This window comes from Syngnathus floridae, chromosome 14 (assembly GCF_059516105.1).
Source record: "Syngnathus floridae isolate MCC-2025c chromosome 14, RoL_Sflo_1.0, whole genome shotgun sequence".
NCBI classification, from domain to species: Eukaryota; Metazoa; Chordata; class Actinopteri; order Syngnathiformes; family Syngnathidae; genus Syngnathus; species Syngnathus floridae.
The window spans coordinates 5,855,485-5,873,652 of record NC_142426.1 but is presented as its reverse complement, the minus strand read 5'-3'; the positions used below and the strand labels follow the sequence as shown (position 1 = coordinate 5,873,652).

General features: G+C 41.8%; 4 protein-coding genes and 1 long non-coding RNA gene across 14 annotated transcripts; 1 reads left to right on the top strand and 4 right to left on the bottom strand.

Moving 5' to 3' along the window:
* Positions 1–6: 6 nt before the first annotated feature.
* On the bottom strand, positions 7–5,042 carry tmie (transmembrane inner ear). The gene is made up of 4 exons (XM_088396211.1): positions 4,941–5,042; positions 3,176–3,293; positions 1,667–1,816; positions 7–378 (listed from the first exon to the last, which is right to left on the bottom strand). Exons 1-4 carry the CDS (start codon positions 5,016–5,018, stop codon positions 122–124), a joined length of 603 nt encoding a protein of 200 aa, XP_088252337.1. The 5' UTR covers positions 5,019–5,042; the 3' UTR covers positions 7–121.
* Positions 5,043–7,337: 2,295 nt separating this feature from the next.
* On the bottom strand, positions 7,338–11,675 carry LOC148387263 (coiled-coil domain-containing protein 13-like). Of its 2 annotated transcripts, none has more exons than XM_088396200.1 (11): positions 11,554–11,675; positions 11,081–11,226; positions 10,878–11,020; positions 10,733–10,807; positions 10,345–10,458; positions 10,141–10,245; positions 9,813–9,962; positions 9,548–9,715; positions 9,174–9,386; positions 9,019–9,098; positions 7,338–8,940 (listed from the first exon to the last, which is right to left on the bottom strand). In XM_088396200.1, the coding sequence occupies exons 2-11, from the start codon at positions 11,184–11,186 to the stop codon at positions 8,904–8,906; spliced, it is 1,191 nt and encodes a 396-aa protein (XP_088252326.1). In that variant the 5' UTR covers positions 11,187–11,226; positions 11,554–11,675; the 3' UTR covers positions 7,338–8,903. The 2 variants fall into 2 exon arrangements, with proteins under 2 accessions (XP_088252326.1, XP_088252325.1); XM_088396199.1 differs by lacking the exon at positions 11,554–11,675 and adding an exon at positions 11,357–11,545.
* A 28-nt stretch (positions 11,676–11,703) lies between these two features.
* Positions 11,704–15,461, top strand: LOC148387261 (uncharacterized). 5 transcript variants are annotated; one of them, XR_015862579.1, is made up of 5 exons: positions 11,704–11,872; positions 12,333–12,461; positions 12,774–12,885; positions 13,740–13,876; positions 14,352–15,461. It is a non-coding gene; the product is annotated as an uncharacterized LOC148387261 (long non-coding RNA). The 5 variants fall into 5 exon arrangements; XR_015862578.1 differs by adding an exon at positions 12,545–12,698 and having other exon boundaries at positions 12,774–13,876; XR_015862575.1 differs by having other exon boundaries at positions 12,774–13,876.
* Positions 11,832–14,923, bottom strand: LOC148387262 (coiled-coil domain-containing protein 13-like). The gene is made up of 10 exons (XM_088396202.1): positions 14,776–14,923; positions 14,499–14,655; positions 14,276–14,430; positions 13,669–13,802; positions 13,521–13,598; positions 13,217–13,330; positions 13,039–13,143; positions 12,745–12,894; positions 12,503–12,679; positions 11,832–12,429 (listed from the first exon to the last, which is right to left on the bottom strand). Exons 2-10 carry the CDS (start codon positions 14,642–14,644, stop codon positions 12,223–12,225), a joined length of 1,266 nt encoding a protein of 421 aa, XP_088252328.1. The 5' UTR covers positions 14,645–14,655; positions 14,776–14,923; the 3' UTR covers positions 11,832–12,222.
* Positions 15,071–17,642, bottom strand: higd1a (HIG1 hypoxia inducible domain family, member 1A). Of its 5 annotated transcripts, none has more exons than XM_088396215.1 (4): positions 17,579–17,642; positions 16,594–16,668; positions 15,997–16,131; positions 15,071–15,882 (listed from the first exon to the last, which is right to left on the bottom strand). In XM_088396215.1, the coding sequence occupies exons 2-4, from the start codon at positions 16,661–16,663 to the stop codon at positions 15,809–15,811; spliced, it is 279 nt and encodes a 92-aa protein (XP_088252341.1). In that variant the 5' UTR covers positions 16,664–16,668; positions 17,579–17,642; the 3' UTR covers positions 15,071–15,808. The 5 variants fall into 5 exon arrangements, with proteins under 5 accessions (XP_088252341.1, XP_088252342.1, XP_088252340.1 ...); XM_088396216.1 differs by having other exon boundaries at positions 17,535–17,579; XM_088396214.1 differs by lacking the exon at positions 17,579–17,642 and adding an exon at positions 16,984–17,147.
* Between the last annotated feature and the right edge of the window lie 526 nt (positions 17,643–18,168).

Below are 18,168 nucleotides of genomic sequence, written 5' to 3'. Positions count from 1 at the left end.
TTTATTTAAGTAGAAAAGAAGTTTTTTTAGAACTCACATTTACAATTGTTTTTTTTTTTTAAATCATGTCATGAAAATAGTTTGTTTTGCATTCGGTCCGACCACTATTATGTCCATAAAGTCACTTTGGAGCTTTCTTGCCACCTCCTTTAGCTCCTCTGTCTCCGTTCTCTGCCGTTTTCTTGCCTTTTCCTTGGCCGCCTCCTTCCTTATCGGCGGCTCCCGCTTTCTTCCGCTCCCCCTCGTCACCTTTGGCACCCTTGCCTCCTTCCCTCCTCGCCTCCTTGCTCTTCCTCTCACCTCGGTTTGCGTCCACTTTACCCGAGACGGTGGCCACGGCCTCCGCATCTTCCTCCTTCTTGTCCTCTGCTTTGGCAGCTGCGAAACAGGACAGACAATAAACAAGAGGGTGTTTAGATTGCAGGCTGAAATGAAATCTGCTTAAGGAGGAGACATGTGATGAAGGCACATCTGTCGCCTGTGTATTCTAATAAGCTGTCTGATTATGACCTGATCCTTTTTGAAGTGGAAGGAAAAATCCGGAACAGTCATTATTTTACAAGTACCTGTGTACCAGGACAAGGTCAGCTGAGTTCGTAGAAATGGAGATGTATCTATCTAGCTAGCTAAAAAGTGCAACTGCTGAAATAAAATTAGGGGAGACACATGCGAGTCCTTGTTTGTCAAATTGTCACAGTCAGCTTTTAAGCGGTGCACATCACAGTCAACACACACATTTGTGAAAATGGCAGTATTGATTTCAGTGAAGAGCACAAGAGGAGAGTGTGAATAACTGGATTTATTTGTAAATGCGTCAGCCACTTGCAGCATCGCCACGTTATCATATTTCACTTTGCATCCGCATTCTGTTTGTTATGCTAATATCTACTAACACGTACAATACGAATATCCTGCAAAAGAAACATCGGGGAAAAAAAAACTTAAATGCAACCTTTGTAGCCCTTCCTTCTCACTATTTGGCAAGGACATTGTTGACAGTGAACAATGACTGACACGAGAGGTGGGGTCACTATTTGGCAAGCATTTACAAACTACTTGGCAAGCAACTATATTTGATTTTAACTTGAGTTACAATGGATGTTAAGAATTAGAGCCATGTGACTGCTCACAGCCAATCACCAGACAGAATAGGATAAATATACCAAAATCATGTCACTATTTTAAATACTATGATGGTTAAATTATTTTAAAAAACACAAAAAAATGTTTTATGAATTTTCTTCTTATTTACGTGTACTAAATGCATTTATGGCCCATTTCTAAAAGGCCAATGGGATTTTGTTACTTCACACATGATAACTACGGGTATGTTTAAATGTTACAATTTAACACAATGCCATTTTCCCAGATTGAGTAACAGAGGTGATGACAAAGTCGGAGGAAAAGAAAGAAGAAGATCACGCCGTTTCCGGCAAAGGAAGCGAGGCGGCCTGCTCCTCAGCGAGGCCAACCAGAGAGCGCTGACTGTCGGTACGACTCTCGCTTTGGATCTGCTCGGAGAGCGTCTGGACAGCGGACGCGTCGGGAATAGCTGCCAATGACGGTGAACACAAAGGAGGGAGAAACGAGAAGAGAAGAGGAATCAAAGGAAGGAAAAGGGAGTATGAGGGAAGTAAGAGAAGCAATCAAGACAGAGGCAACTTACATCCCGGCACCTCTGTCAACTCGTTAAGAGGTGGCACCGTCTCCAATGTGTTGGCATATTTCTTGGCGGCCTGTCGCTGCGCGTGACGCGCTTCGATTTCCTTTTTGGTCCTTGGAATTCGACATTTGAAAATGCAACACAGTGTGATCACTGGAGAGAGGAGAAGAATGACAAAGATTGGGTTTTTATTTTGGTCAGTTGGTTAAAACAATCAATAACAACGTAGCCAGACGGAAATGAGGATAGCATCTAGCATGTGGTTAGCAAGCTAATCCTCTACTCTGAAGACACATCTGCCCTGGATGCCACAATTTACAAAGCAGCTTGGTGGTGTTATTTAAATTACCAAGTGAGGACTCGATGGCAAGGAGGAGCCCACTCTCGGTCTGACAGCCAAGAATAGCCACGGTAGCATGTTAGCTTGCAAGCTAACCTTTATTTGAGGTGTTTTGGTTTCACCAGTCACCATAAATTGTCACACAATCATTAAAAAAAAACAAAATGGCATCTCGAAAAAGGTTTTGGCTGAGGGACAATTTGTGGCTTGGTGTCATGTCTCAAGTCTATTCAGGGTTGCACCTCCAGGATCAAGCTAATATTTTATTTTAATATATTTTGTTTTAATTGAAGAAGTATATAGTACTTTGGTCAATTTTCGGATACGTATATCGTCCAAGATTATGACTTCAAGCTATGGGATAACTTGTGACAGGACACTATCCGAACTGTACTTCAGGATTGTTGCCAGATTGTCATGTACAAGCGGACCCAAGAGAATGGCAAGTTCTTTATTGATTTGCAACATACGACACCAAGCTTGGAATGACAAGGTGCTAATTGTTTCGTGAAAGACGGCTAATGGCAGCAATAACGCAATCTCTCCAGAGAACTGGCTTCCTGACTGCGAATGGAATTGAGAGCCGAACCTGAAAGCACCACAGGACGACTAAATCTAGTTTTAATCCAAGCACAGGTCATTCTCGGAATTGGAGTGGCGTAAATGCGTCGTTTTAGTCTAATTAGATCATTTCGTGCAGTGTGAGAGTGGTAAAGTCATTAATGCCAAGCGTACGACTTGTTTTAATAAATAGTCTGCTGTGTTTGAGCTCGGGTCGGGTAGACGAGCGACCGTGGAGTGTCACCACCTGGCACGCACATGCTGTGAAAAAGTCTCGTGACGCCAAAGCATTGCATAACGGTGTCATTTAAAAACAACTTTACACAACATGGCGTAAAGACATTATGAAACAGAAGGTCAAGAAATTGAAGTTTGGCAACATGTTTTGCTTTGTTCCAATCGACATTGTCCTGCTCCTGCCACCTGGGGGCGGTATAGTAGTCATGCAGATTATACAGACTACAGAGTAAGAAGGAATATTAAATTAGATAAAGAAAATGGATGTCACTTTTGCTATATTATTATTTGTTGCTCCACTACTTACCTGGCAGACAATGGGAATTTGTAAAACCAATTCACGACTCGATTGTAGGAAGAGATGAGTGACTTACCTATCGCTAAAACAAACACAGCAAAGATGCCGATGACCTGCCATAAGCGCAGCCCCCAAAACACCACAGTCTCTGATGTGACAGGGTCCGGCTTTTTGGGGGGGTCTGTGGGTATAAGCTGTTGGTGGGTAAAAGAGAAGACCAAAAAAATATATATGAATATTTTGTATGTATATGGAAAAAGAAAAAAAAGTAGTTTCTTTTCCCTCTTGCCAAAGTTTTTTTTTTGTACGTATTCATCTATCTGAAGCACCTGGTTTATCAATGCGGTCACAGCTATGGCACACACGTCTATGCTCAATTAGAAATCTGCACATTGGCGCCACTTGAATTTGTGTTCTCTTCTACCTCTCGTTCCACTCTGCAATGTTTCACTTTTCAATCTCCAACATATAACACAAAGCATGTGAAGAATACATAAGTATCATTGAATGTTTTTCAATCAGTGGAAAAAGTTTGCACACCCCTGCCACAGATCAATGGATAGCGTAGCATAGCAACGACTTAATTAGATGTCAGGAAGCTGCGGTGGAAACTCGAGACTTGATCGTACTTGGGTGGTCAATAGATCAGGAAAGGCCCAATTATTATTGCATTCGCTGCTGTCGCCGATACATCAACACTGTTAAGTGGTGCGCTAGAAAATAAAGAAAAACAAGGTCGCAATAAATATATCACCATTACATTGTGTTTCGCACTGCGACTGTTATATTAATTAGACTTGTCTAATCTTTTCTTTTTCGTTTGAATTTCTATTTGAAAGTCCAATGTAACACAAATAGGGGGTACAATAAACCACATCAAATCACATATTCAAAGATCTGATCATGGTTTTTGAGAGCTGGCAATTTTGTGGTTGTTTCTTAACGCAATAATCAAAAAAAGAAAATATAAAATAATCACATTTTCTAAAAAAATCATTAAACACTTGAATTGAAGAGAGCAGCAATCAGCTCTCTTTCTCACTCCCAATTTCAAATGAGCCTTAATGAAGATATTCAGCGAGACTTAAATAACTTGGGTTATGTAAATTGCATCCCCTGCAAGGGAGAGTGTCATGCGGCGCCATTAGCATGTTAACCTCGAGCTTGCTCAAGGTATAAACACAACAAATAAAAAAAAGTACACACAAAAACACCATGCAGCTGCAAAAGACCACAATAATACAAACATGACGACAATTAGACATGTTTTTTAAGGCACAAGTTTCGGTAAAGAGAAAAACAAGCGTGTTATTTTACAGCAGCCGAATTTGATTACATCAATTTGAAACTGTTGTGGGCCGATCGTGTGACTGTCTGGCTCCATTCAGTGAAATTAATTCAAATGAGTACTAAAGTAGTGTTTTTAATAAAAATACTCAAAACTACTCTGATACTATGTATCCAAAATGTTACTTCAGTCATTTGAATGGAGGAAACGTAGCTTCTTCCCAAAAACCACGGCTTAAAATTGGCTACATGTTTAGCAAAGGTTTTATGCTTGACCCCTGAATCGACTCCGTCTTCACATTATTTCCATTCTATTTGAATCATTTTCACGTCGGGCATTAATGCAGGAATGTGTGTTGATGTAAAACTTGGGTTTTGCTCTCCCATTGTATTGCACATCAATAGCAACCCTCGCTCAATAATGGACCCTGGCAAGCAATCTGAGTAAACACATTGACAGCAATAATCCCAAGAAGATTAAAACAACACGTTTGCTTGTCAGATGACCTGTTGGAGGAGGAAGATGATGGTGATGAAGATAGCGGTGGTCTTACCTCGGGGTCTGGGATCTGGGACAGGACGCGGGACAAGCAATGGGACAGCAGCAGGAGGACAACCGCATCGCCGACCATCCTCGTCCCCTCCCTGTGTCCGCTGCCCCCCCCCCTCTGTATGACCGCACCGGCGCCAGACTATACCAGAACCTACTACCACCCCCCCTCCCCCCCAAACCACCCACCCACCAGCTAAGGTGATTAACGGCCGCTATCTCCCACAATAGTCTGCTGCCTTTCTCTGCTCTGATGCCGCAGTCCTCCACACGAGGAAGCCAAGGCAGCAGTTGTTGGGGCACATTAATTAATAAATAGAGCTGGTGTGCTTTACAGCCTGCTCGTCCTGCAAGGGACACCATACACACACACGTGTGGCGGACGGGGGGGATGGGCAACACGGTAACTGAGATGGAAGCCTGAGCATCCTGGTCTTTATTATCTGGCAGACCTGCAGACGAGTAAGCTAACATTGTCCACATGAATCGTGTTTAAAATGTATTTGCAACTCACAAGAGGCTCACATCTGTCTTAAGTCTGATAACAATCCGGATCAGACTTAAAGGTCATGTAACTGGTAAGCCTTTGCATTCATTAAGTAGCCAAAAAGTAGCTCTCGCTTTCATCAAGGTTGGTGACCCCTGACCTATGGTTTAACTGTTTTATTATTGGTCATCTGCTGTATCGAGCTGAAGGGTGAGCATGTGCTGATGATGGAAATCCATTTAGGAGTCATCAAATCATCTGTGATGGTCTTGTCAAAACATTAGCATTCACTCGGCGTGCATCCTGCAGTGTGGAACATGGCTGCACACACAAAGCACCTGATGTGTTGGCGGCTCAGCTGGCATGACCCCAGCCAATTTTGAGCTATGTGTGTACGTGTGTAAGATATGACACACACACTCACATACACACATGAGAATCACCAGCTGCAACATGTGATGTGCAGCTGCCATGGCATCATCATCACGTTAGGCGCAAAAACAATACGCTACGGATGTCTGCATTGCTGATATCACATTTAATGAGTCAAACTTCCAGTCCCACACTAAAACACGACCAGTCCTTTCAAATTATGCTTCAGTTCCAAGCCAATGTGTGAAAAATAAGAGGTTGATTGAAAGCACATGACTCACCATAATGCCACCTGGTGAACTTTTGCAGTTCCTCCAGCAAGCTATTGGGTACACCACAAGGGTGCGTTCTCAGCCCACTGCTTTTTACAAATTTTCCAATGAGCCCCACCCCCTCCTCGTGAATCAAGCCAGCAAGATCAATGGTGCCCCACTAACCTCAATAAAAGATCTTTTTTCTAACCTGCTGCTAGTGACACGGCCCACCCCTCACGTTCCATCTTCAGCCACATGCCTTTGACATTGAAGTACAACAGCCTTCGGGCCTGGTCCTCAAGTCAGTAGAGAGCTTCATCCATCAGTCTGTCAGGCGGGGGCTGAACTCTGCCACCTGTGACTAAAAGGAGAACATGCTGGCACCGAACAGGGAGACTGAAATCAACATTTAAAAGCAACTTTAGAACTGTGATGGACTTATCACTCAGCCACCAAGTCATTTTTTTTTATGTTCTATTTGGGTTTGCCAAAATGTCTTCACATAAAACCAGTTATTGGCACATGCTTTGCCAATTATTGTACGTTAATCATTTGAATGAAGCGTTTATTGACTTTGCGTCAAATTTAAATGATAGATGAACAGTGGGTAAAGTTCAGAGCCGCCGTTCCATATCCACCGAACGGCTAACTTTAAACCTCGCTGTTTGCTTTAGCTTTTCTGGACGCAGTCAGTCAGTCAATGGTCTGCAGGAAGCGCGGGCGCAGAACGAGGGAATACCTCAGAGAGGAGACGGCCGCAGAAAGGAGTCATTCAAAGCCGGAATGACAAATAGGTGAGGCTGTTTACGTACGCCGTGTTGATTTAACTGGGCTGTTTGGCTTGGTGGCTCGTTGGGCATCTTGGAATAAATCTGCAGCGCTCCTGCGTAATCGGGCTCCATAAAACAATATCAAAACTGTTTTTTGGTGGTTGGAAAGGGAGGGGAACGACGTTTACCGGAATGTGATGAGACTCGTTAGCGGCTGAGGTCACGGGTGCGAAACGAGATGCTCAAACAAACTTGTTTTTTGATTTGAGGAAAGCGGGTTGGAAAAGTTGGACGTATCGTAACCACGTGCTTCGTTAGACTCCTAATTCTAACCGAGGTTTCCTGGAAAAATACGTGGAAGTTTTGAATCCAGCACCTGTGAGGCAAACGTGCCAAGCACTTTTCCATCATGTGGCTTTCCAGTCAATCTTATAAGGAAAATGTTTTTTCAATCCACAATGCCACCATCAGACCAGAGAAAAAAGTTTGACAATACTCTCTAATGACTGCTCAGTGACTGATTTGTGGCATGTTCATTTATTTGACAGCACATGCCAGGCTTCCAACAAAAACAAGTATTTAGTTTTAACATTTTCCCTGGACCATGTCAACTATTTGCTCCATCAACATCCTTTCTGACGCACATTGCTACTTTTGATACATATTTGGCAAAGTACGGTAGCAGGACGCTCGCCGGTAAAAAAGCAGGCGCTATCTGCAGCAGCAACAGTGAGTGATAACCTGCAGCCGAGCAAAACGGGGCATGCTGTGGGGGGGGGGGGTCTTGACACAGGCCTCGTTTGTCACGCACAAGGGCCGACTTCATTGGGCGTCTTGATATTTTTGTCTTGTGGCATAGTGAGGATAAGCGGTGAAGGAAAACCAACGGATGGACGGGGCTTTTTTTCTTTCTCGCCGTGTTCTCTGCCAAGCTCCGGAAAAACCGATGCGGTATTTTGAAGCCGCGCTCAAAATCGGCCATGATTTAAATTGGAGGACGACAGCAAGCACGGCTTCCCACGTGATTAGCTCAAAGAGGCCTTGCAGCTTTAATCTGTTTTGTTTTGTTTTTTTCTTTTGTAAAGGTTTGCCTTGCGACTTTCAAGGTGGATATTTCGGAGAACATCTTTTTTTTCTTTTCATAATTGCATATGCATGAGTTTTTCGAAGAAAAATTTCCAAGGGTAAGGCATTATTCATGTACAATTGAGTGGAAAATTTTGTCTTAAATGATGTCTTGCATTTTGCACATTTTCAAATACAGACTTGTTAAATCTTTTGAGAAATACTTTCAATTACAGCACTAATTCTGGTCACCTTTTTTGGCTCTGGAGTGGTGCAAACAAAACCGCGCAATTTTGATTAAAAAAAAAAAAAAAGACATCACATTTCGTGACTGATGACTCCACTTTGCTACTGAAGTGTTTGTACAGAAGTCAACCAAGGAAAGAACAATCACAGTTGACCTTTGAAGGGCTTTGAAGCGCCATAAGAAGGTCACGCTCGAGTGGTGGTGGAACATTGGCAAGGAGTACAAGGAGGACAAAGAGGACAAGGAGCAAACGTGAAGGTGGGAGGGAGGGAATTACCGCCGGCTGCAGTTTGTCACATGCAACATAGGAAGGTAAGGACATGAGCTGGCGCAGCAAGACTTAACCCGCACGATGTCACGGTGCCTACAGGAAGCTGCGCTCGACTTGTCGCATCACGTCAGCTTTAAAGCTGCGGGGTCACCGTGCCGAGCGATGCCCTCGGTGGCTCCCTTTTCCTGCGGACTATAACTAGCGGAATAAGCATGGCCCCCCTCCCACTTACTTGGACCCGAAAGTTTAAAGGCCTCTGTAGAGAAGCCAGATGTCAAGGTGGAAGTGGAAAGGAGGAGTAAAACGCCACATCGCCATGTTACCACGCTTCAGTGATCCAATTGCAGCTGCACCAGCTCATGTTCTCCCTTTGAATACCCCTCCAGGCTCCGCAACATTTCACCCTCGGACGAGTCCATACGATGTCATTATAACCGGCGGGATACTTCATTTCAGTTCTGGTGGCTGATCCGCTGTTGATCTCACGGATGACGAGAACGTCTACAAATACCACGGCCCGTTGACAGCAAAGGTAGAACTGAGGAGGAAAAGAGTTTGAACATGACACAAAACGAGGAACTCAAGTAAAATAATGAGTTTCTTCTGTTGACTATACCGTGGTGATGTTTTCTCGTCAATGGCGCCCTCTTCAGGTGAAGGTGGAGAGGCGCTGACATCGTCTTGAGTTTCCACATTCTGTAAAGTTGCACACAGTTAATACCTAAGGGTGTGTATTTTTTTGCAACCACACATTATTATTATTGTTGTCACCTTGACTGAGAGCTGCTGTATTTTTTCCTCTAACTCCTTGATGGTGTCCTCTTTGTCGGCAACAACTTGGTACAAATTTTGGATGAGCATATTTTGGATGGAGCGCTCGCTGCTCACAACAGCAGGCGCCGAGTTCGACTGGGCCTGTGCGGTCTGCTCCTCAAGTTGTTTGGTGAGCTGATTCAGCATTTCTTGCATCTGAGCCTTCTCCTTCTATAGCAGGAAAAAAAAGGACACAGCACCACTGAAGCAGTGTTATCGCAGCAATCAAGGTACCTATTTTTTTTTATTTTATCGAATTTCACGAGAAACCAGATCAAACACTCTTTCTGGGCCCAAACATCCCACAAGCCATCCTTGTGCTAACACCTCACCAGCAGAGCTTCCACCAGCTCGTCGTCGTGTTTGCTTTTAATTAGGGCGGCGGATATCTGTGCTGCCTTTTCCTCAGTCAGACATTTGATTCTGGCCTTGGAGGCTTCCAACTTCTTTTTCATATCTTCCTGTTGCTTCTGAAGGGCTTCATAGCCGGTCAAGATCCTCTAGGGGGGGCAGGTTGTCATACAGTAAGAACAAAATTGTCATGCAAATGCTTCCTTCTTCTCTTTCTCCATTGTTCGAATGAGACTGATCACGTACCTCAAATGCTTCCTTCTTCTCTTTCTCCATTGTGCGGATGAGGTTGATGTTTCTATCCTGAGTTGACATTTTAGAAGTTTCCTCTTCCATGTTTTGCACGTTTGACCCTCGAGTCATCGCTTTCTTCAGCTGCTGCTCAAGATCACGCACCTGTCACACACACTGCACAGTTCAGGTCACCTTTGAACTTTTTAAGCAAGGTGCTAGCCACAACTGAGCAACTTCCTTCTGTTGGGACATATGTCTGACAATCATAAATGTTAAACTTGCTCAACATTTATGAAGCGTGTGGTCAAAATCACCAAGCACAGTATGTAACAAGCCTCACCCTTGATTGGAGAGCCAGGATCTGCTGCGCACGTCCTCGAAAGCTCCCCGCACAGCTCAGTAGCTGTTGAATATTGGCATCTTCTCCAACCTCATTCACCAAAACCTGCAACATACCAAAAGCAATAAATGACATATTAGGATGTGTGCAAAATATATTCGGGCATCACAGTTGGTGAGATGTTTTTTTTTTTTTTTACTTCACCTTCTGAGCCAGTTTCAATTCTTGCTTCAGAAACTGAATCTGATTGCGATGCTCGGTGACTTTGAGCTGGGCGGCAGATAATTTGTCCTTCAGAGACTTCATCGCAGGATTTTCCTTGTTTCACGGACAAAGCAATCAGTCGTACTGATTAGGGGGGCATGATTACATAAAAAAACAAAAAAAACGCAGATATAGTAGAAACGCTAACATCAAACACAACAACACACTTTCCAATAGGATAAAATATAATTAAAATCTGCAGAAAAAGAAGTTAAATGCCAAGTGATAACATGAAATAATAATTGCAAAATACATATATCAAAAGGAATATAAAAAAATGTACGCTATAAAAGTAATAAATATAATAAAAGCACTGAAATAAACTTACCCCACAGTCTTTATTTTGCTTCAGCATATTGACATCAATCTTTTGCCCTGATAGTGAGAGCAGAGCAGCCTGTAGCTGGATGAAGAAGGGCAAAAATTAATCAAGATAAATGATTAAAAAAAAAATCAATCCAATCAAGACCAACCTGACTGTCAAGGTCCTTGATTCTATTGCTGCTTTGTTTGGATTTAGACCTCTCTCGCTCAACTTCAGACGTCAACTCTCGGTTCTTCTTGGACAACTCCACGATCTTGACAGCGGCCATGTCACCTGCGATGCCCGCTGCACCTAAAACAATGAATTTTGCTTTAGATTCAGATACAAATAATGACATTATAAGAAACATACCCGCCAAGGCCAGCACACGCTCATCATCCAATTTATTCTTCATGCGTTTGAGTTCAATGTCTTTTTCAGCAAGGCGTTTTAACAAACAGTCGTTTTCATCTCTCATCTCCCTCAGTTGGTTCAGCCAGCCCTCCTGCTGCTGTGGTCTAATAGAAACAAATTGTGACAATGAAAAGTAAGCTAATGTCAACTTTTTTTTTTTCCTGACCAAACATCATTACCTCATAATTTGGACATTTGTAAAAAGAATTTTAAAAAATAACATTTCAAACTCACGTTTCGAACTGCCAGTTGGAAGCTTGATTTTCCATTGTTTCGTTTATAAGATTAACCCTAACCGCTTTCCGTAGTTAGCTAGCTGGCTATCTTTTTTTGCCCAAAATTAAAACTACTCAAAATCCGCCCAATTATTTAAAACAAGTGTTCATGATCACTCCAAGTGTGTTCACTTTGGTTACGCAAAAAAGCATTACCGTTTCCTTGCAGGAATGTCAGACTTTATTACGCAAAAGGATTACAATTGCCCAGTCAGGAATGCTACTTTGTTGCGCATTTACGTAGGCCGGAAGTCCTTTCTTACGTAATCGCATTAGCGACACCGTGTGGTTACGTCACATTTTGACTAAAAAAGTTACTTAAGTATTTCACGGCGTTGCGAAAGACACTCCTGAGTGTTTTTCAAAAGCATTTACCTTTCGGCCGTCACGTGAGCGTGTGTGGGTCAGCCATATTGGAGCAGTACAAACGGCTATAGAAATGAATGTTTCGCGTTAAGAACCATCCAGGGTCAAGGTAAGGAGGGGATACATGTGCATTTTCGATTTTATTTGAAAATGCTATGGATGTGTATTTAGCAAAGCATTTATTTTATGTTCGAAAAATCTCACTATCAAACAAAAGTGACGTGCATAGTAGTAATTGTATGTTGTCATGGCAAGTGGAAGGGCACGGAATTGTTCTGCCTGTCACACATGATTAAAAGAAAAAAAGTTAAGAAAAAAGAGGTTATTTACATTGACATGTTTATAGTAATAGAGTGGTAGTTTAGGGTATTTTTTAAGACAAGCTTTTAAATTGAAATCACAGTTTTTCTTAAACCATCTGTTTAGACTTAGGCTATGATTAAATGTTTTTTTTTTTTTTTAGAAGTTGTCACTAGAGAGCTGCTTGATTTTTTCCTCTAATTCTTTAATAGTTCCCTCTTTGTTAGTGATCACTTGGTACAAGTTCTGGATGAGCGTTTTTTGTGCAGAGAGCTCGCTGCTGAGCGACGGTCCCGAGCTGGGCTGGCTTGGTGCGTTCTGCCTGGTGAGCTGACTCAGCAGCTCCAGCATGCGACTCTTCTCCTTCTGCCATGGAAAAACCGAGAGGAACGACATGGGTATTAGTTTTTTTGCTCACGATCGACATGCTCATTCTTACCAATATAGCATCCACAAGCTCGTCGTCGTGTTTGCTCTTCAGCAGCAGAGAGGAATTCTGCGCTTTCAAGGTCTTTATGTCAGCAGACAGACATTTGTTCCTTGCTTTGGAGCTTTCCAGCTCTTTCCTCACCTGGTCACAGTCTCGCAGCAAGGCTTCATAGCTATCTGAGAGCCTCTGAAGAAGGATGCACAATGTCATTACTTTTCTGTCGAAGATAGGGAAAAAAAATCACAAACCACCTGAAAAGCCTCCCTCTTTTCCTTCTCAGCGCTACGGCTATAACCAACGTGTCGGCCTGGACTTTTAGTAGAACGGCATGATGGTTCTTCTTCGTCCATGTTCAGCATGTATGATGGAGGTGACCTCAGCTGCTTCTCCAGGTCACGCACCTATCACAAACACAACTCAGTTTAGAGTACCTTATTTTATTTTGTGCACTAGCTGATACATCAACAAAACAAAGACTTGTTTCAATGTATCCGCTAGCTTTTTAGTCAGCTGCCACATAATGCGAGCTCTTATTTGCTCCTCACCCTTGATTGAAGAGCTAGTATGTGCTGTGCTCGTCCCCTAAAGCTTCCCGCACAGCTCAGTAACTGCTGAACGTTGACATCTTCCCCAATCTCGCTGACGAGAACCTGCAGCAGATGACATCACCAACAAATGAAGTTGCATGCCAAATGTGATTGCATTAGATGAGATGTTGTGCACCTTCTGAGCCACTTTTAACTCCTGCTTGAGAAATTGAACTTGGTTGCGATACTCTGTCACTTTCAGCTGGGCAGCGGATAATTTGTCCTTCAGGGACTTCACCTCTGGGTTGTCCTGTTTTGATGGACAATCAATTTGTTATTGTGATTAGGATGACGTGAGTGAACTTCAGAAAATCATAAGAATTTACAGCGGAGCCTCTAAGTTGGCTATCAGTTACTAATGATGTACATGAAATGTATTCAGTAACATTTTGTTTCATTCTGTCATGCCAAATGTCCCACTAACATGGAGTGAACTTGACCTCACAGTCTTTAGACGAGCTTTCCTGCGATTTGGTGTCAATCTTTTGACCTGGTCCTGAGCGCACAGCAGCTTCTAGCTGTACCAAGAAAAATGAAATGAATGACCAGTCAATGTCAGGATGAAATTGAACCAAACAGAAGACTCACGTCATTCTCGAGTGCTTTGATTCTATTACTGTTTTGTTTGCATTTTGTTCTTTCTCGTTCCACTTCAGCAGTCAATTCTCGATTCTTTCTGGACAACTCCACGATCTTGACGGCGGCTGCATCGTTTGACACACCTAAAATGCCAAAAGTGATCAATATCTTGACTCAAGATTCTTGAGATTGAAAATGTAAAGAAAAGAGAAGGCGTGTGAGTGGCACTTGTCCTGACAGTTTTTTTTAAAAAAAATAACTTATGGTGTTCTCAAGAAAGTTCGTTTTACTCACTTTATTTCGTAGTTAATAAACAAGTAACGTACCAATTTTAAAAAACAGTACCCCCTAGTGGTCAGACTGGGACAGCACATAATTGAGACTTCTGTCACGGGCGACCTTGTCCTTGAAATTAAATGTGTGGTTAAAATGTGTCAATATATAAAATAGTCTGGTTTTAGAATATGAATAATGACAAAGTGGTACTCTAAAAAGTTTTGTTTTGAACATTTGAAAGTGGAATTATCAACGAGTACTCAAATGTAAGTATTCGATCGGGGGGGGGGGGGGGGTGATTACATCACTGCAACCTTAATATTTAATATGATACACATACCAGCCTTGAGAAACGCCCGCTCATTTTCCCATTTTTTCTTCATGTACTTGATCTCAAATTCTTTTTCGCTCAACAGTTTGAAGAGGCGAGCATTGACATCCGTCAGCTCCCTCAACTGGTCCAACAAGCGCGGACGCTCATCCTGTTCGAGTCTCCTGGAAGTGATGAACAAAAAAAATAATGAATGCAAAGTTGCGACAGTTTGTCTTTCAGACTTTCTCACCTATCTGACATGTTGACCGCTGCAGCGCATTGGCTCAACAAGTCCACATGCTCATTGAGAAAGTCAGGCTTTGCTTTCATTTTGTCCATTTGCTGTTTTCCATTTTCCTGAACCTGAAGATTGCTTACTCCATGTGCATCGTCCATCTATGATGCGTCTGTTGTAAGGACAAACATAGGTGGTTGTAAATTAATTTTCCCACTATTAACACTGTAGGATAGGTTTATATCCGAAAAGCAAAGTTTAAACAAGTGTAATATATACTTCACCCACCTACCTTGAGATTAAATACCGCCTTCGTTTAGAACAGAAGCTGTTTTGAATCTGGCGAAATCTCCCCAAATGGTTTCTTGTACCGCGACAGTTGTGTCCATGGCAACGACGCCGACTTCGGATATCGCGAGAACGAGAGGAACACGTCATGTCGGCTTTGCCTGGACAGCAGTAAGATTTTAAAAAAACTAAATCAAGCTTTTATTCTTAGTCAATCAAAAGCTACACAGTGCCATGAAATGCTACACAGAGTGTTTGAGCAGGCGAGATTTAACAAAGCAAGAGGCAAAAGCTAAAAGTGAGAGTTCACATAACGAATCATTTACTTTTCAGTGACATGGAAACGATATTACAAATATTGGAACAGCATGTGTACACATTTCAAAATATCTCTGTCACATAAGGCATTTAAGTGATTGCAGCATCGTTTTAAATCGAATTGGACCTGTGCTGATGTAAAACGTGACACGAGGATCAAATATTGAATCCAGTCAATGAATATCTCGGTCCATTTTTAAAACTCATTTGAAGACCCATTTGTAAAGCTCTATTTGAATGAAGTTCTAATACTGTATCCTAACTTTAATGGATAAACCACATTACATCTATTTGTCAATGTACCTGTTGCATTTGAGTTGTACAGATATGATTTGGCATAAAAATAAACACAAATCCATATTAACGATGTTATACCACACAAGACAAATCATCCATCCGGGGTCAAGGGTGTGTCGGAGCCTATCCCAACAGAGGGAAAGTATTTGTTTTCCAAAACAGTCTTAGTTTATCTACATCCTATAAATATATTTTAACTAATTCAATGCCCCATACTATTAAAACTAAAACAAAAGTAAATAAATATCCTCAAATAATCAAGAATTATAACTCCAAGCTGTGTAGAAGATGGTGATAGTACTATTGTCTTTAGATATTGAAATCTTATTTACTTGTGTATAGGTGCAATCTATCAGTAGAAAAGTAAACCTTAATATGAGGTAATATTAAGGGAAGTTAAATAAAACGAGTCGAGTCAATGTTCATTTAGATCGCGCTTGGTTCTGTTCTTCTCTTGGTTTGGCAAAAAAGTCCCTGTACATTGAGTAAATGACACCTAAACAAAAAAGACAAAGAAAAAAACACGTTAGATGATGACCACCAGTCGTGTAATGAACCTTTATAGGCCATTTGACAGTATTTCAAGTTTTATTATTAGCCGTGTACATACCGATAGTCATGGCGCCCACCACAAAGCCTTGGGCGGCCACGCGCATGTGGATCAGGTGCACAGACATTTTAGTGTCCCCGCGACTTTTCAGCTTCCATAGTCTGTAGCCTACAATGGCAAAGAAGCCGGCCATGCCTGCAACATAAAACAATGTTAACTTTTTCTTAAATAGTTTATGCATTCAACTCCACAGATGACCAGTCAGATTTGGAATAAAGCATTCAATATTCACAGATGCCAGATGTATGGTGTGTCCTGGTGCGACAGTGATTAACAGGGGAATGGCAAATTGACAACACAGGGGCCATTATTTGATCAGCCATCTGTTTTGCAGGCTGTCATCAGTCATCATACAGCTAATTGAAGCGATCAAAGGGAGAATTATGTATTTGAGGTTCTGAGTTGTGTGCCACAGCATCAGATGGAGTGTGAGGTTTAATACCATATTCGTGATGAGCACAAAATCTATTAATCAAATGAAAACACACCAGCCACTATATTGCGTAGTCTAGTAATGAAATCAATTTCGAGAAGAGCCATATCAACAACTAAAACAACTTAAAGTGATGTAATATCAAGATAACCAGATGAACTCACCCACAGGGACGAACGGATTCTCCTTGGCTTTTCTCATAAATTTGGACTCGTTCTCCTCGTAGTCAGCCATTGTACCTGAACATAGAACATATAAAATCCATTACAGTTGTTTAGAATCATATCCTAAACATGCTACTATTCGGGGTTCATCATGCTAACGACGAGCACAGAGGTTACACATGAAGGACAACTGGGAGTCACGTTAAACATGATCACAATTTTAAGAAAATGCTTAGAAATGTGACCAGGGTTAATTGAAACATACAACATACGTGATCACTCGTTGATTATCGTAAAGTGGCAATATAAAACTTAAGCGTTACAAAACACAAGCGTCACTTTCTCGTAGCGTTTACGGTAACCCTTTCCCCCCCTTTAAATCAGTCTTACCTGTGTATAAATATTAACGTTATTTGACTAAATCGTGAGTAAAATACGCAGCTTTCGGAATCCCCAGGGCCTCAACTCGCACGTACCAAGAATGAAATGTACCGGCTCGATTCGTGATGTAACAACCATTGCACGCACGTGTGACGTCACAGGATATGTGATTTGTGGTGCGTTCGAAGACACGAGTGAAAATGATAAACCTTATAGTGTGAATCACGTCACGTTTTTTTTTTTAAATTCAAATAGTAGGTTGATTGATGGTCAAAGAACCAGTAGATCGGGATTAGATGAAACTGCGGCGGACTTTAGGACCCGTGTTGGGGGTCAGTCATGGAATAAAGACGTGTCCCTTACTTCTGCCACAAAACTATTACAACCTACAATTGAACGTAACATCAACTGTACAATGCCGGAAACAATCAAAGAACGTAAATTCTAACCAAGAGAAGTCGCTTAAGTACCTCGGGCGTAACATATCGTTCACTCATTGTCGCATAAATTACGGAGTCCAAAATATATTGAATCATGTTCTCTACTTCTCGTTTACTTGCACTCAGATATGTCTTATATCATGTTGGTCATTGATCTCGCCTACCCAGAAAATAACTGTTCAATGATCAAACGACAACGGACGCAAAAGGAAGCGAAAACTTTCAGACACTCTTTGTGATGACGTAATTTTAAAGCGCCTCGTTGGTATGGCAACCGCACGTTTTCGTATCGTGCCGTAGCCAATTTAGTCAATTTTGCCAAAAATATCACTTTCATGTCTACTAATTTTGCAATAATTTCAACCGAGTTGTCTATGCTTTTGTAATGTTACATTTTAGAGATACTTCATTGAAATCTCGTATTCACCACACAAAGTGTCAAACAGTTGGTGAATACCTACATTGCGACTGGCGTCCATAAGGTGACGCTACATGCTCAGTGTAGTTAGCCGCCTGTAAAGTGACGTCACCATTTATTAATTTTTTTTGTTTAAGATTCTGTATGGATAATATCACGCTCAGCGTGGTAAGTTGAAGTGAAACCCCGAGAGAGCAACAGATTGCATGCAGGATCACTTTTTAGGTAGTGTACATAAAATTGTTGCAAGGCAAAGGTCAACTTTATGGAGCTTTAAAAAAGTTCCCAGTGTGTAAGATACAATCAGTGTGTCACATTGGGGGCAAAATGTTTTTT